Raw genomic sequence first — 22,670 nt, 5'->3', positions numbered from 1 at the left:
TGCAATGCTCACAGAGGACAAATGTTTCTTCAAACACTGGAACAACACTCATTGATGGACATTCCTCTGTGGTCTGGAGAAAAAATGGTGTTCTGCACAGGAGAACTGCTTTTTCCTTTGAGTGTTAGCATGTTTGCTGCAGGGCATGGAGCGTGAAGGATTAGTGGTAATATGTTGCACAGGAGGCGAGGCCGGAGAGGTGGGCCAAGGATGAAAGCAGAGGGAGATCTCTGCCTGTCCTGTGGCTGGAGAAAGCAGCTGGCGTAAAGGGGGTTCAGCCAGACCCCTGGTTTATCCCAGTGCCCCTGTCCAGATCTGGACACCATGTTTGAGCTGGCCTCTCTGCTCCTGCTTCTGCAGAACATGCTGCTGGAGATTGAGGAGAAAGTGCTGGCCCTGTCCGAGCTGTCCATGCACAGTGAGAACCTGCTGCTGGAGGGACGGACGGAGACCAGAGAGGAAGCTGAACAACTGGCAAGGAAGTTACGCACCTTGAAGGGCGGCCTGCTGGAGCTGCAGCGGATGTTACAGGACAAACAGATCAATATCCAGGTGAGGAGGCTTCATATTTCACCAGTGTGTTTGAATTTACTGACAAACCTTCAGCTGTGTTGGTTTTAGTCCTATCCTGAAGATAAAACTCAATGTTGCTCCAGTATTTCCTGGTCCCTTGTGAGAATTTAAATAAATGAATCTGTTTTATGATTCTTTGTCCCGCCATGATTCATGTTTTTAATGTTTTGACCCATCACCTGGCTCTACAGGGCTCTCTGCAGGAGCAGGAGGACAGTGAATCCGACTCCAGCCTCTCCCAGAGTCCCAGTGTTCAGGACTGGCTGGCCCAGGCACGAACCACACGATCCCAGCAGCACCAGGACAGCCTGCAGAGACAGAGGGTAAATTTATCACTCACAAATTATAGCACCATCTTCTATAGGTGAAATAAACATGCACTTGTTAGATTCAAAACCAGTAAGTGAACATGATTGACCTTTGGCTAAGCCACGTCCCCCTACACTCAGACAAACAATGTGACAGGTGCTATGGCAGGTGTCATAGTAGGAGGTATTTCACAGAAGGCTGTTGATAAATTTTGGAGACAGAAAGATCACAAATCATCTAGAATTCACCAAAAGGGTCTAGACTACAGTTCAACAGTTCTACAGTTTCATTTAGCAGACGCTTTTGTCTAAAGCGACGTACAACACAAGCAAGAATTTAGACAGAAGGAAACCCTAGTTAGTGCGACAAAGTGCTACAAGTTATCCAGCTACAGGTGCTGCCAGTAAGTGCAGGATTTTTTTTAAATAATGTAGAATAATTTAGCCAACTAACCACAATTAATTGCTGCAACAATATACTTCAACCTTCAACAACATTCAGTAATCAGACTCATTCTTCCCCTGAGGACAAAGAGGAGAAGGGTCAGATTAAGGGCCTAAGTGTTTCCTGAACAGATGAGTCTTCAGACATCTCTTAAAAGTAGAAAAGGACTCTGGATCATATAGAGTTAGGTAATTCATTCCACCATTTGGGCACAACAGAGGAGAAGAGTCTGGCTACAGATTCAGAGCCACGCTGGGCTGGGAGCACCAGGCGTCTTTCACAAGCAGAGCGTAGTGGGTGCATAAACTACACATTGAAGGGATGAATTAATCATTTTGTGGTTGAGAAGGTCGATAAAACTTGTCAGCTTAACTTAGAACAGATGTAGGCATACTTGTCAATTTTATTCATTTTGAGTTCATGTGGTCTACAGCACAGCTTTTTCCAGAGAAGACACTTCTCTCGTTTGAGTTGTTGCTTAAGAAAAGGTTAAAAAAATATACCCCGCCACCCAGCCTCTCAGGAAAGCTTGTGTCAGCGTTGCAAGTACTCTTTGGACTACATTTCACTATTTTGAAGCTTAAAATCACAGAAAAAGACTTATAAAACTTAATGTAAACTGACTTTCTGCAATGCATTACAATGGACATCCAGGCAGAGAATGTCTGGGTGTATTGGAATGGCTATACGTACTGTGATTGGCTCAATGTTTTTGAGGGCGGGACTTAGCCATAGGCCAATTCTGTTCAAAGAATCCCAAACAAACTGATTTATTTTCCTCTGCTGTGTTTCAGGAGCTGGAGGAGCAGCTTGCAGAACAGAAAAAGTTGCTCCAGTCAGTTGCGAGCAGAGGAGAGGAGATCCTCATCCAGCAGGCCTCTCCAAGCAGTGCCAGGTACTTCATGTATCCTCTTACACCACACATGAAATATTATATATATTGAGCCAGATTAAAACAGAACTTTCTCTAAGTCATGCTTCTGTCACTTCACAGCACCACAGAGCCGTTTTCTCCAGAAGCTTTGGTTGAGAAGGAATCTCAGGCTGCTCGAGAGCAGATGAGGCAGAGATGGGAGAGCCTGAGACTGGAGCTCAAAACCAAACTGCAGCTCCTTCAGAAAACCCTGGAGCAGGACCACAAACAGCCGGTATAACCTCTGAGTTCTGATCTTGTTAGCATGGAGAAAGAGAAGAAGTCATTTTTGGATCATGAAGCCACTGTCTTACCTTTGTTGCAGGTTTATTCCAGAGCTCCTCGTGTGACCACGGCGGGCTCACTGTACAAAGAAGAAGCACAGGCAGACAAATCCTCCCTGAAGACTCTGTACGACAGCTTCAGACAAACAGTAGAGGACATGACCGCTCAGGTTTACACCTTTTAACATGTTGAAACATTGAGTTGCAAAATTTGGATGTCTGATTCAATAAGTCTTAGGATATTTCCACAACTTTGCGTTCTTGCAGCCCGGTGGTGGTGAGACACAGGTGCCACAGATGGAACAGCAGCTCTTTGCAGCTGTGTCATCCACCTCCTCCTGGCTGGACGGCGTGGAGAACAACGTCTTCTCCGGCTCAGTGCTGCTGGCAGAAAACACAGAGACACAGCTACAGAAGCAGGAGGTGTGCTGGGGCTTACTTTTGCAGCTTCTGTTCCCTGATTTTTGTGTGTTTTCTAAACCTCCTCAAACTTCTCTTGACTACCCCCAGACTTTAGAGAACGATGTGAGGCATGTCACAGAGGACCTGAAGCTCAGCCAGGCTCTGCTCGCTGGATCCTCAGGGTTGAGACAAGACGACCGAGCGCTCCTAGAGGACAACCTCGACTGTCTGAAGGAGAGATTAGGAGCTCTGGGTTGTGCTCTGGGGCAGCGTTGCGACCACTTGAGGACTCGAGCACACGAGCACACAACCTATCAGGTTTGCACATCTGTCCATTCTCAGAGTCTTAACTCACAAATTTTCAAAATGTATTCCATCTTCAGAGCACAGTCCTCTCTTCAGTTTGTCCACAGTTATCAAAACAGCTAAATATCATATCAAAGCTACTTTTTTCTCCATTGCAGACTGAATTACAACTTCTCCAAACTGCTTTAATTGAGACCAAGTGCCAGATCCTACAGGCCTTAGCGGGAGCCATGGACAGACCAGCCCCAAAACAACTAGAGGTAATAGTTTGAAAGTAGAAATCCACACACCCTGCTTGTTCCCATTATAGCTCTCATAAACACCAGCTGACTGAGTCTCATCTCTCTCAGGTGATTGGCTGCGCAGAGGAGAACCTGAAAGACTTTGAACAGAGGATTTCAGAGCTCAAAACAAGAGGAACAGCACTTCAGGCGGATCAGATCTCTACTAACAAGATACTGAAACTCCAGGTAACTTACATCCCTGTCAGCGCCTTCTAAAGCCAGCTCAGTCTGCTTCATTTAAGTTTAAAGCTTGTGAGAGACAACATTTTACGAATATAAGCTGCTTGGATTAAACAAACAAAAAGAAAGAAAAATGGAAAACAAACAATGAAAACAAAACAGAGCTTCAGCGTGTTACAAAGTGGATTGGTGACAGTTCTATAAACATAAACATCATCTAAGGTGTGGTTCTGGGAGGGTCAAGTGGGGTCTGAGGAGGCCTAGGACGGTGGGGGGCTTCCATATTCTCATTAAAGTATTTTCTCTGTTAGCAAGTTTGTATTGCGATCTCTCCAAGTGTAAAATGTTTTCCAGTTCTTTGAGTCTTTGTTGAAGTGAAGGACTTGCTTCTGACTTTCACTTTTTTTCAAGATAAGGCTGCAGTGTGCATAAGGAAATAGTAGTTTTGTGTCTTATGAACCACTGAGAGCAAGAAGTGGGTTTGGGGTAACAGCTCTTGATATGTAATCACACACAAGGCTCTAGAAAGAGGCTAATTTAGACCTTCTGAACTGTATCAAGGTGAATGCGGCAGTAATGGAGCTGTGTCGTGTGTTGAAAGAGTTATACTCTCATGGTTTTGCTGAAATTGAAGGGTTCATGTAGCAGAACAGAAGTGAAACTCTTTTCTGGTGTGTTTCCAGGATTCCTATGAGGAGCTGGTGATGACTGTGGGGTCCCGGCGCAGCGGGCTGAACCAGAACATGGCTCTGAAAGAACAGTACGAGCGAGCTCTGCAGGACCTGACCGACCTGGTGGACACGGCTAAAGACAAGATGGCTGCGGATCAGAGGATCATTGCCAGCTCTGTGGAAGAAGTCCAGAATCACCTCGACAAACATAAGGTTTGGTCAAAGACCTTGTGTATATTTATAATTCACACCACGCTGACACAATGAATGCTCTTTGAACTGCTGAGAGACATTCTCATCTGTGTCTGTGTCCGTGTGTTTCCAGGAGTTCTTCCAGGGTCTGGAGTCCCATATGATTCTGACCGAGACCTACTTCAGGAAAATTAGCGCTCTAATGCTTCCCAAGGAGAGTCAGACTCTGGAGGAGACGTTGGCTGCTGCTCAGAGCGTCCTGAAAGAGGCTCACAGTAAAGGAGTGGAGCTGGAGTGTATCCTGGAGGTGAGACAGGGGGTGTACAGTTTACTCTTCACACACTGAGCTGGTCCAGAAGGTGTTTAAATACTTCATAATGGGAAAGTATTCAACTCTATTTTAAATAATGTTTGTTTCCTGGAAAGAGTAAATAATGAAATGCACGTCTCAGGTTAATTCTGCTGCAAGCCTGAAGCTAAAAGACGCTCAGTTTACAAACATTGTGTGGAAAGCTTGATGAATGGCTTTTGTTTGACATCACAGCTGCTGAGTGTTGCTTTGTTTTTAACGTACCTCACAAATATTAAACTATACTGTTACTTTGAATGCATCTCAAACTGAGTCAACAAACAGCAGCTGTAGTTTTAAGGGATTTACTAGTCTGCTGTTTCAACTTGTGTTTATTCGTCATTATGTTTTTTAGACTTGGTGCCGCTTGGTTCAGGATTACCAAAGTCTTAACCGCCAGCTGGAAGCAGTTGAAGGAAGTATCCCTACAGTTGGTCTGGTGGAGGAGACCGAAGAAAGGTTGATGGACAGAATTTCTCTGTATCAGGTACAAAGTCACATCCCTGCAGACCTTAAGCAAAACACATGCATCTGCTCTCTTTTTAGACACTATACATCAACATTCAAACAGATCTACAGTTTTGTAGTTTTACAGTAAGGCTGCTGGCCAAATGTGGCCTGCCATGACATTTTAGGTGGCCTAAAAAAGATTAAGGGGTTTGATTGTGTTATAATAGATTAGTCAAAAGGGGGCATTGGCCATAAACTACATTTCCCATAATACCTAATGATTATTTTACATGCTAAGTGTCGGCATCCTGCCACTGGATTGCAGTGCTTTCACATCAGTGCCATTTTCCGAACTACAATCTGCATCGGCATTTTGACACTAAACACAGAGCTCAGTACGTCAAAGTGAGCCTTCAAGAAAAACAATCAACTGTGTAAGATTTAAAATGCAAACTGCAATTGCAGCAGTGAAAGCTAGTTTTAGTGTGGCTGAAATAATTGCCCGCGCTGCAAAGTCTTTTCAGAGGGTAAATTTTTAAAGCAGTAGTTGCATTTGTTTAATATTACTTTTAGATACTTTTAACTACATTTTATACTGTCTTACATTTACATCAGGTCCTTTAGGGGCGACCATTATACTGATTTGGCCCTCAGTGAAAATGAGTTGACACCCCTGCGATAATGTTTTCGATCTTTTTTCCCTCTTCATCAAAGGGTTTGAAGGGTAGACTGACAGAGCACCAGCACAAGCTCTACCAGGTGCTGGATGAAGGCAAACATCTCTTGCTGTCCGTCTGCTGCCCTGCTCTGGAGAACCAGCTCGCTCTGCTGGGCGAACACTGGCTCAACAACACCGGAAAGATCAACAAGGAACTGCAGCGACTGGAGGCAATCCTGAGACACTGGACCAGGTCAGAAACAAAACTGATCTGAACTTATTGAAGCTACTAAAGGTGATAATGATTATCTAAAGAGGGCATTGTTTTTCTGTAGGTATCAGAGGGAGTGTGCAGAGCTCAGCCAGTGGCTGCAGTCTGCTCTGGAGCGTTTGGAGTTTTGGAACACACAGGCAGTGTTAGTCCCTCAGGAGCTGGAAACCGTCAGAGACCATCTTTCTGCTTTTCTGGTGAGAACACAGAATTTTACTTTCCTTTTTATGCATTTCTACCTGTTCCTGTATCAAGAGAAACAGGTTCTTTGCCAGAAAGTCGAAGCAAGACTAGACTAGATTAGACTAATCAATTCTTGTTCTCCAATTTTGTTCAGAGGCACATCACTTTAGATCTACAAGCCAAATACACCAGATGTATCTAGGGATGGGAATTGAAAACTGGTTCCTGATGAGAATCGATAAGAAATGTTTCAATCTATGGATATCGTTAGCCTTTGTGCTTAATGATTCCCTCATCAATTCTTTACATTGTGCCGGAGCCGCCAGGCCTTACGCCAACTAGTCTGCTGCAGCTACCTTAGCTTAGCAGTTGGATAACATTTCCCAAGAAAACTCTGATTCAGGATTTTCAGCTTGAAGTTATACTGAAGAACTAACTTAATAAGAAATGTACATTACTCTCTCTCGGGAGATTCATATTTAGTACATTCGAAATGGTATAAATCAACTTATTTAACAAAATAACAAAACAGCGCAAGCTTAATACTAACATATATAGGGAACTGTATAGATATGCTAGCAGTTAGCATACATCAGTATAACTTCAGCTTATGAATAAAATTTAACTTTCATCACAGAAACATATCACATCAACTCTTTGTCAAAAATACTGAGAATTTCAAATGTCCAAAGCTAACAGGCAAATGAAAGGCTCATGGCTGACTTCGTAACTAAGCTTCCAAACGACTTAAACCATTGCTATAGCAACTTTGAGACACTAGGTAGCCCACTTGAATTATTTATATATTACAACACATCACATCAACGTCACATTGTGTGCAATTTTTACCTGTTTCTGTATAATAATGCCCAGAAATATCCAGACTCAGGGACCAATTACATTTTATTCACTTACAGTATAAACTCAATTAAATGTTGTTGACACAGAAAACCTGTAAAGCTACTTTTTGTACCAAGAAAATTCACAACATGAATTGATAAAGAATCAGATTGATAAGCGAAATTGGATAGGGCATCGATATTGACAAAATATTATCAATTCTTATCAATAGATTTCTATTCAAGTCAATGTGTCAACTCACACTTGATCTACTTAGATGTAGTCCGGCTGTGTCCCTGCTCCGGCAGGTCGCAGCAGATACGCAACTGCGCCATTTTTGCCAGATGCCAAAGCAGACACCAACAATTTGTTGTTGTGCAAATTGAGCAAGACAGGAAGTCAAGCATAAAAACCACCTGAAAAGAGACAGTGACTTTCAAAATAAAAGCTTCTATAACAACAAACCAGCATACTGAGTGCAGCTAGGCTAGGGTGACCAAGCGTCCTCTTTTGCCCGGACATGTCCACTTTTTACGTCCTGTCCGGGGTGTCCGGGCGGGTTTAATAAATTCACGAAAATGTCCGGTGTTCACTGATTTTCATAGGACCATTACGCACGTCCGTAAATTGACCGGCGCTTGCAAACAATACTATGACGCGCATCACTTACCGAGAGGCTGCCTTGTGGGCAGGTCTGCTCTGCGCGTGCACACACACATAGAGAGTGAGAAGATCTGAGAGAAGGCGAGAGAGACAGACATAGACGGAGAGCGGAGAAGACAGGGCTGTTTAGATAGCGGAGCTGTATTGCACGGAAGATGCCTAAGCGTAAGTGCAGCTTCACAGATGAACTGCAAAAAAAATTTTCCGACATACCGTCCCGATCGGGACAAGTGGGAGGCGGAGTGAACCGTGTGCAAAGCTGGCACATATGTCTCAGTGTCCAATAAAGGTGCTGGAGATCTCAAAGCTCACATGGACACCGAAAAACATGACATGACAATGGCATTTCATACTGTAAAACACCACAACAGCTACAGGTCCATGGATTGCACCAGTGCCTTGCTAAAAACTGACTCTGACGTTGCTAAAAAGTTTAGGAGTGCTGGTACCAATGCCCGGTACCTGGCAATCGGTACCAGTGCTCAACGGTACAAATTTTCGGTACTTTTTTGTAGTTATGTGGTAAAAAATTTCAATTTCTTTAACAATATTATATATATATATATATATATATATATATATATATATATATATATATATATATATATATGTATATATATATATATATATATATATATATATATATATATATATATATATATATATATATATATATATATATATATATATATATGTATATATATATATATATACATATATATATATATATATATATATATATATATATATATATATATATATATATTTCAATTTAACATATATATCCTTCAGTATATACTCTTGCAATGCTGTGTTCATGTCCATCATGGAAAATCGACTATTCTTTCACTTCCTCACAGTCACAAGGATGTGTTCAGGTACCTAAACGTGGTACCTTTTGATTTTACATGAATCGGTACTCGGTACTTTTGACAGAATTCGGTCGGTACCTTTTGAAGTACCTGATTCGGTACCCATCTCTAGGTGTAAAAGCCCCCCATTCTGTTGAAGTCACTCATGAAGCACTCAAAAAAATCCAGTACTGTGGTGTTTCCACAGACGGGAGTAACCACGGGGCAGTGAAAATATTGAGAATATAAGAAGCATGTCTGAATTTGTGCCGTTGTCCTCTTTTTTGGAAATCAAAATATGGTCACCCTAAGCTAGGCCAGGTTTTAGGTTTAACTACCCAACATGAAGAAGAGAGGCTCATCAATGGAGTGAGAAGTGGGTATTCCCAGCATTAACTTCAATCTTGGAAAAAATGTGTGTGCAGAATTTGTGTAACAAAGAAATTCATGGGTAAGTAATTGATTTAAGTCCTGCTCTAATGTCAGTGCTGATGTCGAGGGCAATTACTGACGTTTTTAGTATTAACGCTTGGCTAAGAAAGTTAATTGAAACAAAGCACAAAGTGACTCACACCCCAGACCTCATTAAGCCACTGTGCTAACTCCAGGAGAATCTTTGAAGACACAGACATGAAAGCTGTACAGGAATAGTTCAGTGTTGTTAAAATATATAAATTATAAATCTGCCGCTCTGTCTGTAAAGAAAAACTCCTCTGGTGGTGTATCAGCTGTAACATTCTGTTATTTTCTCTCAGGAGTTTTCAAAGGAAGTGGAAAGCAAGTCCAGCCTGAAGAGCTCGGTGGTCACCGAGGGCAACCAGCTGCTGCGTCTGAAGAAAGTGGACACGGTGGTGCTGCGCTCCGACCTGGCTCGCATCGACACTCAGTGGACTGAGCTGCTCACACGTATCCCAGTGGTCCAGGAGAAGCTGCACCAGGTATCGTCACATGCATCCAGCCTGGACGGGCTTATCTCCTCTGGAGAAAATAGGATTAGCCTTTTCTACCGCTTCACTCGTATACAGACAATTTTGTGCAGAGTTGGCAGCGTGTGTGATTTGTTGTTTGGTGTAATGGGTTTTGTTTTCCCTTAGATCCAAATGGAGAAGCTGGCCTCCCGTCATGCCATTTCTGAGCTGTTTAACTGGATTGCCCTGATGGAAAATGTCATCGAGGAGGATGAGGAAAACCTCAAGAGTGCAGTGGGGTCAAATGTCATTCAAGACTACCTGCAAAAGTACAAGGTAATGAACGACAAGAGCTTTAAGACACCCTTCACTTTGATTATTAAATGTGTGAGAGAGTCTAACAGGGTCTTTCTTCTTCTTTAATTCAGGGTTTCAGAGTAGATTTAAGCTGTAAGCAGCTGACTGTGGACTTTGTTAACCAGTCAGTGCTGCAGATCAGCGGTCAGGATGTTGAGAGCAAGCGCAGCGATAAGACAGACTTTGCTGAGCGACTGGGAGCCATGAACCGACGCTGGCAGATCCTACAAGGCCGCATCAATGAAAGGGTGAGTTAACAAGCCCTGTTTGTTTGTTTGTTTGTTTGGAAGAGCAAAATCAGGATGCTACATTTACAGTTTGTGTGAATCACTTGCAGATCCAGTTCCTTGAAAGCCTCTTGGGGATGTGGTTGGAGTACGAGAGCAGCGTTCAGGCTCTGAAGTCGTGGATGGGAACTCAAGAGGAGAGGTTGAAGAGGAAACCAAGGATCGAGGATTTGACATCAGTGCAGAATGCTCTTAAAGACTGTCAGGTAAACTTTCCTTCACCTGTGACAATCACTGCATATATATCACACACTTTTCAATTCACCCTGTAAAACTTTACTTTTAGGAAATGGAAGAGTTGGTGAAGGAAAAAGAGAAAGAGCTGGAGAGAGTGGAGGAGCAGGGCTGTGCCCTCGTCCAGAACAAGACTGATGAGGCCTGTGCTATTGTCATGGAGACACTCCAGGGTGTCAATCACACCTGGGCTAACCTGGACCACTTGGTAATTCCCTCTGTTCTCTTTGTTATTAATTCATTACTTCTTTAAACCCACCTGTTCTCTGATTGATAAACATCTATATGACGCCACGTTGTGTTTTGATTCAATCTCAACAGATAGGGCAGCTAAACATCAGCCTGAAGTCAGTGCTGGATCAGTGGAGTCTGTACAAGCGGGCTTCAGAGGAGATCAACGGTCACCTGATGGAGGGAAGGTACTCTGTATCTCGCTTCCGCCTCCTCACAGGATCTCTGGAGGCTGTTCAGCTGCAGGTGCAGAGTCTGCAGGTACGGTCACATCAATGTATCTATAATATTTATTCACACCTCTTGAAATCATACTGCAATGGCACTTACATTTAGATTTTGATTTGCTTGTTTGTGAATATAACGCTGTCATTTATCTGTGAAGGATCTGCAAGAGGAGCTGGAGAAGCAGGAGAGCAGCCTGAGGAGGTTTGGTGCTGTGACCCACCAGCTGCTGAGGGAGTGTCACCCCTCAGTGTCAGACTCCCTCAACAATGCCCTCAAGGATGTCAACGCAAGGTGATTATACCCCCACCAAGGAGGTTATGTTTTTGGGAGAGTTTGTCTGTTTGTCTGTGAACAACATAACTCAAAAAGTGACAAACAGATCTTGATGAAATTTTCAGGAAATGTGATTAGATTTTGGAGGTGATCCAGATCACCGTTTGTATCCAGGATTCTCACCATATGTGTATATAGCTCCATCATAAATGGTCGGATTGCTTTGCAAAACAATACAAGACAAGGTCACCATAATTTCTGACAGTTGTAAAAGTACGATCCAGATTCTGGCAATATTCTGGACACTAAGATCCAGAATATGAAAAATGTTCTGAGTCATCATAATTCCCAACACTGTCAGGAAACAAATTATTGTACAAACCTGCAACTAACACCAAATTGTAGCAGACAGTCTGCTGAAACTATAACATTAAAGTAGGACTAAAGTGTTGGTGACAATCACAATATGCTTGGCAGAGGTCTGCGCTCTCTGAGTGCTTTTCTAGTTGTAGCTCTGTTTGAGATCATTATCCTTTACCCTGATTCGTGTGATGTCTCCTCTCAGATGGACTGGATTACTGGAGGAGATCGCAGAGCGTCTGAGGAGCAGCAAAGCTCTCCTCCAGCTGTGGCAGCGTTACAAAGAGCTGTACGAGCAGAGCTGCAGCAGCATCCAGCTGCAGGAGGAAAAGGCAGACCAGCTGCTCAAACTGGCCTGCAGCAAAGACATCGCTGACGAGGAAGTGTCCGACTGGATCCAAGAATGCAGCGTGAGTGAGGCAAAAGTTTTGTCACTGTTGATTAATTTCTTATCAAATGTGGTGTTCTTCTTGTTGCATTGTGTTGCATGTGATACCTCTGGTACCTTTTAATTTTGAATATTAAAGTGACTCTATTGCACTTTAAATTCTGTGGGTGCTTTGTCTCAGGATGTGCTCCGGTCTCAGGCTCCAGTCCAGGCCTCCCTGCAGGTTCTCCAGGAGCTGGGAGATCAGCTGAAGCAGCAGGTGGACACATCAGCAGCCTCTGCCATCCAGTCGGATCACCTCTCCCTCTCCCAGCGTCTGTCTGCTGTGGAGCAGGCTCTAAACAGACAGCTCACTACTCTGCAGGTAGAGCAGAAGATTTACCACAAATACTTTTAACTTCTCCATTTGTGGGCTGGATCGATACTGTGTGGTCTGTGCTAATGGGTGACTGCTGCTTCTCTGTCTCATCAGACTGGAGTGCAGGACTATGAAACCTTTAACGATCAGCTGGACTCTCTGGGATGCTGGATAGTTGAGGCTGAAGAGGCTCTGACGGTGCAAGATCCCAATGGCTCCACTGACCTGTCGGGTATCCAGGACCGCATGGAGGATCTCAAGGTCTGAACATTGTTTTGTTTATGACAGTTGGCCATAAAAATCAAAAGTTAAATCCTAAACTTGTATCTTTTGTGTCCTTGCAGAGGCTGATGCTGAAGTTCAGCAGTATGGCTCCAGAGTTGGAGCGGCTTAATGAACTCGGGTACAGGCTCCCTCTCAATGATTCAGAGATCAAACGGATGCAGAACTTAAACAGGAGCTGGTCGACAGCCTCAGCACAGACCACAGAGAGATTCAGGTACAACATGTGTAAAGATACAGTCATAAAATACAGAAAAAATACTGCTCAAAGGTTGTTAAGATGCTTTTATACCCATCTCTGAAGACAGTAATTGAATAATTCTGTCCACACTGCAAAAACTAAAATCTAAGGAAGTGCTTGTGTCTCATTTGCAGTAAAGAAAAGTAGTATTCTTAATGTTTTGTTGTTATTATTTCTTTTTTTGTCTTTGGAATTTGGAATAATAATAATAATAATAATAATAATAATAATAATAATAATAATAATAATAATAATAATAATAATAAAAGTTATTATTATTATTATTATTATTATTATTATTATTATTATTATTATTATTATTATTATTATTATTATTATATAATTAGTCACATTTGCCTGAAAAATCCAGAAATTGTCTTGTTTCAAAATATTAAAGTTAAAAAAGTTCCTTACTTGCTTTTAATAAGAAAAAAAAAGCCAATGGGGTCAGAAAAAAAGTCTCCTTTAAAGAGCTCTGATAGGTAAATTTTTGTTACAATTTAGTCATAATTTTCATCTTTTAACATCTTAAATTAGACATTTTTCTGAGCCTGTGAGGTAAATGTGACATGTGTTTTGTCTAATACCACAATTTATACTCCATAATAAGACAGAAACTTGTTTGGATTTCAGTTTTTGCGCTGAAGTTAATCAACTAAAAGAATTACAGACGCCCTTCAAAAATGTTATAAGTACAGTTAATGTGCAGAAATTCTCAGTTCCTGATGCTAATGAGGTGATGAATTAAGTACATGTGAAAGTTAAATGTTTTATTTACTTTTTTTCATGCAGCAAACTCCAGTCCTTCCTACTGCAGCAGCAGACTTTCCTGGAGAAATGTGAAACGTGGATGGAGTTCTTGGTCCAAACTGAAGAGAATCTGGCCGTGGAAATATCTGGGAACTACCAGAGTTTGATGGAGCAGCAAAAAGCTCATGAGGTAAAAATCCTGATAGAGTAGAATACCCTGAAACTGCCCCTTTACAAAATGTTGAATCCTTTATCATGATTTTTTTATGTCCCAGTTATTCCAGGCTGAGATGTTCAGTCGGCAGCAGATTCTTCACTCCATCATCAGTGACGGACAGAGGATGTTGGAGCAGGGTCAGGTAGACGACAGGTATGGTGAAACTGTTAACATGTTTGCATTGTTATTTCTTACTTCAATACCTATTTGATTTATCTATTTTTAAAAACCTCCACTGCAGAGATGAGTTCAACATGAAGCTGGCTCTCCTGAGTAACCAGTGGCAGGGCGTCGTGCGGCGTGCTCAGCAGAGACGCGGCATCATCGATGGTCTCATCCGGCAGTGGCAGCGCTACAGAGAAATGGTGGAGAAGCTGCGCAAATGGCTGGTGGAGGTCACGCACCCTTCAGAAGCCCTTCAAGCAGGAACTACAGTGCCTCTGCAGCAGGCTCGCTCCATGCTGGATGCTGTCCAGGTTTGGAAAACCAAAGCTAGTCTCACATTTGTGTTTCTGATCAGACAGGTAGATAAACTTATTCATCTGTGTGACTTTACTTTTCAAAACCAGCTGAAGGAGAAGGTTCTGCAGCGTCAGCAGGGCAGCTACATCCTGACGGTGGAGGCTGGCAGACAGCTGCTCCTGTCGGCTGACAGCCGGGCAGAGGTGGCTCTGCAGGCAGAACTCACTGACATCCAGGAGCGATGGAAACACGCCAGCGTCTGCCTGGATGAACAGAAAAAAGAGCTTGCCACTTTACTAAAGGTAAAGCTGACAAATGACCAACAGCTTGTTGAGTCTAGATAACTTGAGGGCGTCTTGTTTTTAACTGATGGGGTTGTTTATCGTCATGCTCAGGACTGGGAGAGGTGTGAGAAGGGTATTGGTGGATCTCTGGAGAAACTTCGAGCCTTCAAACGTCAGCTGTCCCAGCCTCTTCCTGATCACCACGAGGATCTGCAGGCTGAGCAGATGCGCTGCAACGTAAGAGCCTCAAGGCTTTCTTTAGTTATCTCATTAAGAGCAAGATTTACACAAAATTAATTCAACTTACTGTTTATGTCAGTGTGAACTGACTTGAATTTATGACTTTGATGTGAGTTATTTTTGGTAAGTCACTCCACCTCTGTGACTGACCTGAGATAGATTTAGCCCACATTTAGCTCAGGTCAAAAGATGTTGATAAAAGATTTTTTGTGAGTTTTTGAACTTATTTTCAAACACTACCACATTTGTTCTGATGACAGGACCTGGAGAACACATTTAACGGCTGGACAGGAGATCTGGCTCACCTGAACGTGCTGAGAGAGTCGCTGTCCTGCTACATCAGCGCTGAGGACTTGTCCGTCCTGCAGGAGAGGATCGAGCTGCTGCATCGACAGTGGGATGAAATCTGCCACCAAGTACGATTCTTTATACAGATCATGGATCTTTGCTGTTTATTGTTTTATTGTTTGTTGTTTATTTGGATCCCCATTAGTCACAACTTGAGTAGCGACTACTCTTCCTGGGGTCCACTCATACAAACTAAAATTTAAAATCCACACAAATTGAATCCTAAAAAGAACAGTCCAAAACGGAACAAAGAAAGACAAGAAAAATGAATATAAGTGGCAGCTCAATAAAAATCAGTTACAAATTCAAGAGCGCTTATACAAAACCTATTACAAATATATATATATATATATATATATATATATATATATATATATATATATATATATATATATGAAAAATAAATAAAAAAGAATGTGTTGACACTACTGGGCAATATTGAAAAAAGTTAACCAAGAAAGTTAGTTGGAAGACATGCAGTCCCTTGAAACACCAAGTGATGGTGCTGTTGTTAAACAAAACCAAAGACCTGCACTATGGTGCAACAACGTCAGTTAGCTATATGAAATTTACAAATTCTATGTAATTAATTGATGAACTTCTTACAGAAACTTGTTTGTTGAATATTTCTAAAATTTAACTTCACAGTTTAAAAGAAGGTTTTTGGAATCCATCATCCTTTAAAGTAACCCTCACTTCTGACAGTCAAATGCACTGTCCCAAAGATTGCTAAAGGTGCTACTTCAAACGGCACACAGACCGTCTGAGGCAGTTAGCTTGGCGTGCAAAGTGAAACCTCAATGTACCTTTTTCAAGAGTTGCATCCTGTGTTCAGAAGATAAAACAGACACACAGGAAACACAGACACACACAGCAGCTGCTTGATGCAAATGATCAGTCACTCTGCAGCAATCTCTGTCGCTGCTTCTTTGTTGCAGACACACTTTTCTGGTTTAACATGTGATGAATGATGACTTTTGTGCACCCTGCTCATAACTTTATATCTCTGTGCCTCTGCAGCTGTCTCTGCGCAGGCAGCAGGTGAGTGAGAAGCTGAATGAGTGGACCGTGTTCAACGAGAAGTACAAGGAGCTCTGCGAGTGGCTCACCAACATGGAGAGCAAGGTGTCCCAAAATGGAGACATTAGCATCGAGGAGATGATCGAGAAGCTCCGCAAGGTAAACACAAGACTACTGAACTTTAAGTTAGATTTAAACGTAACGTTGAATTTTCTTTGTGCTGCCTTTTACTGCCTGCCCTACCACGCTTTAAGATGCACCGCCTAGACATCCGTTTGTCTTTTGACTCAGCTGAAATCACATCTCACATCCTGCAGCTAAAGATTGATGAAGGCTTGAGGGATTTGATGTGCTACTCATGAAAATTTAGAATAAACGTAAATCTAAATAAATGCTACAGTTTTTTTTTTTTTAAAGATTGTCATAATTGTTCTCTTTTTTTAAAACTTTATTGTGTCAGTTAAAATTGTTGGTACAGAGAAATATCACGTTGGTTCAAACTCTTTGAACTCTTTTTTTTTTTCTTTTTTTAAAGCTGTTTTACCCTCAACCCACAGATGATCAAAACAAACAATACAAAATTAATACAAGAACAAAAATTATCACTTTAAAAAGATCAGGAATGGATGAACAGGTTATTTAGGAGTAAATAAATGAAATAACAATGCTAAAAATATAAAAATAATGATGAAAAAAATACAATTCAGGCTTTGATTTCTCCTTCTTTCAATCAAATCCTTGTTTGCACCTTGTTTCCTGTTTGCACCCCCCATCTCTTGGTCTGTGACACAGTCAGAGCCAGGCTCATTCATCATCACTCCTCTTTCATTTCTTTTTCAAACTTTAGCAACAGTACAGCTTTGGTTTCAATTCTCTTACAGCTCTAAAACTTTCCGAATCACTTTCTGTCTTGTGGTCTTTAGGACTATCAGGAGGAGATCACTGTGGCTGAGGAGAACAAGCTGCACCTGCACCAGCTGGGCGAGCGCCTGGCCAAAGCCAGCCACAAGAGCAAAGCAGCTGAAATTGAACAAAAACTCAATAAAGTCAGTGACCGCTGGCAGCACCTGCTGGATCTCATTGGAGCGAGGTAAAACAAAACTCACCACAGCAGCATGAATAATCTTATAGTTTGTACCAGCACAAAGGAAAAAAATGTTTCCATTCCTTTTTTTAAGGTAAAACTGACAAATTCTAATGTTTTTTTTTCCAACAGGGTGAAGAAGCTGAGAGAAACTCTGGTGGCTGTGCAGCAGCTGGATAAGAACATGAGCAGCCTTCGCTCCTGGTTGGCTCACATCGAGACAGAACTGTCCAAACCCATCGCCTACGACTCCTGTGACTACCAGGAGATTCAGAGAAAACTCGACCTGCAGCAGGTGATTATCACCCAAAGAGTGAAAAAAAATTATAATCAATTATTAATTTATGGTTATAACAGGTATCTTTATAACTTGCTATGTTTCAGTGAATGTTAATGAAGAGTTTCTCTGCTCTCTGCCCTTCAGGAGCTTCAGCGGGACATCGAGAAACACAGCACAGGCGTGGCGTCCGTGCTGAATCTCTGTGAGGTGCTCCTGCACGACTGTGATGCCTGCGCCACCGACGCAGAGTGTGACTCCATCCAGCAGGCGACTCGTAGCCTTGATCGCCGCTGGAGGAGCATCTGTGCCTTGTCTATGGAGAGGAGAATCAAGTAAGATCAGATTCTGGACAAAACGTTACGAGATTTATAAAAACAAGTTTCACTGATGGCTTTTTCTACTCATGTCAGGATTGAAGAGACGTGGCGTTTGTGGCAGAAGTTTCTGGAGGACTTTGCACGTTTTGAGGAGTGGCTGGCCACTTCAGAAAAGACTGCAGCTCTGCCAAACTCCTCTGGTGTCCTGTACACTGTAGCCAAGGAGGAGCTGAAGAAATTTGAGGTACAGCAAAAAAAGTATTCTGTGTTTAAAATAAAAATCACAAGTGAGTGAGAGGAGTTCTTGTTACATTTATGCTGTTATATTTCTCTGCAGGCCTTCCAGAGGCAAGTCCATGAAAGCCTGACACAGCTGGAGTTAATCAACAAGCAATACCGCCGCCTGGCGAGAGAAAACCGCACCGACTCTTCCTGTCGTCTGAGGGAGATGGCTCAGGATGCGAATCAGCGTTGGGACAACCTGCAGAAGAGGGTGGCATCAATCCTCCGCAGGCTCAAGGTAAAAGAGTCATGACCTCTGATAAATCTGTTTCCATGTTTGACTCAAGCATCAGATTTCACACTAACGCTCATGTCTGATTTACAACAATGCAGCACTTTATTAGTCAGAGAGAGGAGTTCGAGACCGCCAGGGACGGGATCCTGGTGTGGCTGACGGAGATGGATCTGCAGCTGACGAACATAGAGCACTTCTCTGAGTGTGACATTCAAGCCAAGATCAAACAACTCAGGGTAGGTTTGACTTCCTTAAACATCTGCAAAACATTCATTTATTGCACTTTAGAAGTTCTACAGTTCTACAGTTTCATTTAGCAGACGCTTTTGTCCAAAGCAACGTACAACACAAGCAAGAATTCAGACAGAAGGAAAAACCTGGTTAGTGTAACAAAGCGCTGTAAGATATTTGGTTGCAGGTGCTGCCATTAAGTGTAGGATTTTTATTTATTTATTAATTTTTATTATATATAAATACATTTGTAATAATGTAGAATAAGCTAGCCAACTAACCACTATTGATTGCTGCAACAATATACTTCAACCTTCAACAACATTCAGTTATTAGTGCTGAAAATTCACTAATAGCTGGATCTGAGACCTTCTGACTCATGCCCTATTTACACTGCGTTTCATCTGAAACCGCTGAAACGCAGTGAAAGAAATCTGCGTTTACACGGAAACGCTGAGGGACTACATATGCTGTAGTAAGCATGCCAGGCCTATAGTCAGCGCTATAACTGTCTTGTCCAGAAGCTGCTTTTGGGAGATCTCCACTGAAGTAGAGTTGGGCAGATCATCTGGTGTATTGGGGAATACTTAGTTCAAGTGGGACAACAGATGCACATTTTGTTGAAAGACAGTCAGCAGATCGTAACAACGGTACTGGTGTCCTGTTGTATGCGCTTGTGTGAAGCGGATTGTGACGTCAGCGTTTCCACTGAAGACGCCAGCTTACTGTTCACACGGCATTGGTGTCTGCAGCAATTCAGAAAAATCCCACTCTGGAGGCCACTTTCAAAAGTTTGCATTTTAGGTCGGCTGAAACACTGTTTCCATGTAAAAGCGAGGCTGAAACGCAACAAAACTTTTGCATTTCAGCCTCAACAGTTGTCGTGTAAACAGACCCTCATTCTACCCCTGAGGACAAAGAGGAGAAGGGTCAGAGTAAGTGCTTCAGTGTTCCCTGCACAGATGAGTCTTCAGACATCTCTTAAAAGTGGAAAGGGACTCTGCAGATCGTATGGAGTTAGGTAATTCATTTCACCATTTGGGAATAAAAGAGGAGAAGAGTCTGGCTAGAGATTTGGAGCCGTGCTGGGCTGGGAGCACCAGGTGTCTTTCACAAGGAGAGTGTAGTGGGGAGAAGGAGTGTAGACCTGGAAGAGGGACCCCAGGTAGGCAGGAGCCGTTCTTGTCAATGTTTTGTAAGCCAGAGGAGAGCTTTGAATTTGATTGGAGCTCCTACCGGAAGCCAGTGAAGAGAGATTAACAGCAGAGTGACGTGTGCTGCTTTGGGCTGGTTAAAGACCAGTCGTGCTGTTGCATTCTGGGTCATCTGCAGAGGTTTAAATGTACACCCAGGGAGGCCTCCTAGAAGGGAGTTGCAGTAGTTGATGCATGATATCACAAGGGCCTATCACAAGTTTTTTTTAATTATTCTGAGTACTGGACACGTTTATATTTGTGTTCGTCATGACTTAAAACCAAGATCCTGGTGCATGAGTCGCTAATATGCTGAAAAACATTTTGTGCTTCTTGTATCCAGATCTGTTTATGCCAATAGGCTCTGTGTTCATCCATAATCTGCCCAATTTGTATTATCTCATTCTATATCTGCAGTGAAGCTAGACGTTATTATCATATTCTAAGATGACTATCACACAACTCAATATTTGAAGTTAAATTACAAAATTAGATCAGGAAATAGACCTCTGGATGAGGTTGTGTTTTATCAAATCAAGGATGTGAAAGGATCTTGTGTTAAGCATGAGAATCAGGATTAAAGCTGATTTGTTTTTCCTCTCCTCCTCTCCCTCTTCCTGCGTTCCCAGTCCTTCCAACAGGAGATCTCACTCACTACAGCCAAGATCGAGCACATCTTCCACCAGGGAGAGGCGCTGATCGAGAAAAGCGAGCCTCTTGATGCGGCCGTCATCGAGGAGGAGCTGGAGGAGCTGCAGCGATACTGTCAGGAAGTGTTTGGCCGAGTGGAGCGCTACTACAAGAAGCTCATCCGGCTTCCTGTAAGACCTGAGCAGAACTTTGTTCTTCATTAAGCTGAATCCAGGCTGCAGATCTTCTTGAAATCTCTGAACACAGATTTATCTGTTATGAATTTCTCCTCCAGCTTGCAGATGATGACACAGAAGTGTCGCTGTCAGACCGCGAGCTGGAGCTGGACGAGCCCGGTGATCTCTCCAGCTTACCGTGGAACGAGCGTTTGGGGGATGGCTTCCTGTCACCTCTGCCCTCCTCGGGCCGCTCAGCCTCTTTGGCTGCCCAGTTTAGGACCGAGCGCTCAGGCCGGGACACCCCAGCTAGTGTGGACTCCATCCCTCTGGAGTGGGATCACGACTACGACCTGAGCCGAGGGCTGGAGAGCGCCAGCAGGGCCCTGAGAGAGCAGCAGAGTGAGGAGGGAGACTTCCTCCAGCGGCCGGCGTCAGCACTGTCAGGTTAGACTTTTACAGACAGTTAAACTGATTTTTTTGACTTTGATGCAACTGAGATTTTAAATCATGGTTCAGGGACTCCTTTTAGGCATCAGAAACATATACTTTTCACAGGTCAGAGAGGTTTGTGCAAGAAAAACAGAATCTGCCAATGAATATTTTGACTCTTATGGTCATTTTAATGTGTGAGGATGTGGTTTATTAACCATACATTGAAGCATTTTCCTGTGACTGATGAGCGATCTGCCTGTTGACCTCCACCCTTCTGATAACAGTGATTAAAAACAGGTTGACCAGTGAATGGAATCAAAGCGTGTATTGCTCTCTGCTGAATGTGTGTACTGTACAATGTTTCTTCCAGATGTAGTGATCCCAGAGAGCCCTGAGGCCTATGTTAAACTAACAGAAAAAACTCTGAGGTCCTCCACTGGTAGGCATCAGCAGACCCCAGCATGCCACAAGTGTTTGGGGCCAGAATTAACAGCTGCACTCTGAGTGACACCACACTTGTAGCATATTCACCAGCTTTGACTTTGATTTGTGTTCTCTGACACTTTGGGCACAGACTGTAACCAACGGCAGCACTTTCCTAACCCCGGGGGATAGGATCAATTCCATTTTTATTCCTTCAATCCCTGATTCTGCTTCGCTCTTGAAATTCAGCAGAACTGAAATGGAATTCAGCCTAAACCTTCTTTCTAACCGGCTTTCTTACTTTTGTTTGCAGTGTGCTGTGTAGCTAACCTCTTCAGGTTTTTTTGATGTGCATTTTGTGTTTCAGAACAGCATGTTGTTTCATTGTCTGAGTGAAGTCTACACTTCTTGCTGAAGGGATTGTAGATTTGTTATAGACAAACTTTTTAGAGGCTCCGTTCAAACAGAGACACCTCATGCAAAAAAGAAATCCTCGGAGGAGAGTTTATGTTTGGAATAAAGACTCTTTGAGAAACACTTGTCAAACTCCTCCAGGAACCAGAAGAAACCAATCTCTACATTAAACTAGTTTTCTAACCCTTCCTGGTGTTTCTCTGCCTGAATGGGGCCTCGTCTCCTCTGTGGTTGTGGAAAACATTTTAGGTAAAATTATAAAAGAGTAATGGATCATAAACTTTAAAAATAACCAGCCAATGTGTCGTCTACAGGAGATGCTGCTTCTTCAGACTCACATGTTCACCCTCTGGATGTTAGCCGTTTCCACCTGCAAACAGAAAGCAGTCGCAGCCGGACGCCAACAAGCTCAGAGCTGGATGCCTCCTACATGGGATATGTATGTACAAGGCAGATGTTTTATTATCTGATTTTACCAGATAAAGTTGTGCCTGTAGCCTCACATATATCCGTTCTGTAGATGCGGCTGCTGGGTGAGTGTCGTGGCAGTATCGACACCGTGAAGAGGATGGGCTTTGAGCTGAAGGAGGAAGAAGACGCCGTGTCTGGTCTGGCAGATCCAAGTAGCTCAGAGTCCCAGACGTCAGGTAAGACGTCACCACATCCTGTATTCATGCAA

At 42.8% G+C, this 22,670-nt stretch overlaps 1 protein-coding gene across 11 annotated transcripts in view; it reads left to right on the top strand.

Moving 5' to 3' along the window:
* Nucleotides 1-22,670, top strand: part of syne1b (spectrin repeat containing, nuclear envelope 1b) — a 97,125-nt gene that overhangs the window by 67,156 nt on the left and 7,299 nt on the right. For 8 of the 11 annotated variants that reach the window (XM_074691663.1, XM_074691664.1, XM_074691666.1 and 5 more), the window contains 43 exons: nt 361-552; nt 765-896; nt 2,121-2,221; nt 2,321-2,474; nt 2,565-2,693; nt 2,791-2,946; nt 3,034-3,243; nt 3,390-3,491; nt 3,582-3,701; nt 4,379-4,579; nt 4,692-4,865; nt 5,263-5,394; nt 6,072-6,268; nt 6,351-6,483; nt 9,579-9,761; nt 9,918-10,067; nt 10,160-10,336; nt 10,426-10,581; nt 10,662-10,817; nt 10,931-11,101; nt 11,226-11,359; nt 11,907-12,111; nt 12,271-12,453; nt 12,562-12,708; nt 12,792-12,946; nt 13,763-13,910; nt 13,996-14,090; nt 14,179-14,413; nt 14,507-14,701; nt 14,795-14,920; nt 15,184-15,339; nt 16,292-16,450; nt 17,215-17,381; nt 17,508-17,670; nt 17,800-17,987; nt 18,066-18,216; nt 18,310-18,492; nt 18,588-18,725; nt 20,543-20,734; nt 20,839-21,166; nt 21,525-21,593; nt 22,306-22,430; nt 22,512-22,638. In XM_074691663.1, coding sequence (XP_074547764.1) covers nt 361-552; nt 765-896; nt 2,121-2,221; nt 2,321-2,474; nt 2,565-2,693; nt 2,791-2,946; nt 3,034-3,243; nt 3,390-3,491; nt 3,582-3,701; nt 4,379-4,579; nt 4,692-4,865; nt 5,263-5,394; nt 6,072-6,268; nt 6,351-6,483; nt 9,579-9,761; nt 9,918-10,067; nt 10,160-10,336; nt 10,426-10,581; nt 10,662-10,817; nt 10,931-11,101; nt 11,226-11,359; nt 11,907-12,111; nt 12,271-12,453; nt 12,562-12,708; nt 12,792-12,946; nt 13,763-13,910; nt 13,996-14,090; nt 14,179-14,413; nt 14,507-14,701; nt 14,795-14,920; nt 15,184-15,339; nt 16,292-16,450; nt 17,215-17,381; nt 17,508-17,670; nt 17,800-17,987; nt 18,066-18,216; nt 18,310-18,492; nt 18,588-18,725; nt 20,543-20,734; nt 20,839-21,166; nt 21,525-21,593; nt 22,306-22,430; nt 22,512-22,638 — 6,895 coding nt within the window. The remainder of the gene's footprint in view (nt 1-360; nt 553-764; nt 897-2,120; nt 2,222-2,320; nt 2,475-2,564; nt 2,694-2,790; nt 2,947-3,033; nt 3,244-3,389; nt 3,492-3,581; nt 3,702-4,378; nt 4,580-4,691; nt 4,866-5,262; nt 5,395-6,071; nt 6,269-6,350; nt 6,484-9,578; nt 9,762-9,917; nt 10,068-10,159; nt 10,337-10,425; nt 10,582-10,661; nt 10,818-10,930; nt 11,102-11,225; nt 11,360-11,906; nt 12,112-12,270; nt 12,454-12,561; nt 12,709-12,791; nt 12,947-13,762; nt 13,911-13,995; nt 14,091-14,178; nt 14,414-14,506; nt 14,702-14,794; nt 14,921-15,183; nt 15,340-16,291; nt 16,451-17,214; nt 17,382-17,507; nt 17,671-17,799; nt 17,988-18,065; nt 18,217-18,309; nt 18,493-18,587; nt 18,726-20,542; nt 20,735-20,838; nt 21,167-21,524; nt 21,594-22,305; nt 22,431-22,511; nt 22,639-22,670) is intronic. The other 3 variants (XM_074691673.1, XM_074691667.1, XM_074691672.1) reach the window with 1 other exon arrangement.

The sequence above is a fragment of the Halichoeres trimaculatus genome, unplaced genomic scaffold (genome assembly GCF_033239565.1).
Source record: "Halichoeres trimaculatus isolate MK-OKI-2021-1 unplaced genomic scaffold, fHalTri1.1 fHalTri1_scaffold_17, whole genome shotgun sequence".
Classification (NCBI taxonomy): Eukaryota; Metazoa; Chordata; class Actinopteri; order Labriformes; family Labridae; genus Halichoeres; species Halichoeres trimaculatus.
Note: the sequence above shows the minus strand (reverse complement) of the source record. Positions and strands in the feature narration are given on the sequence as shown.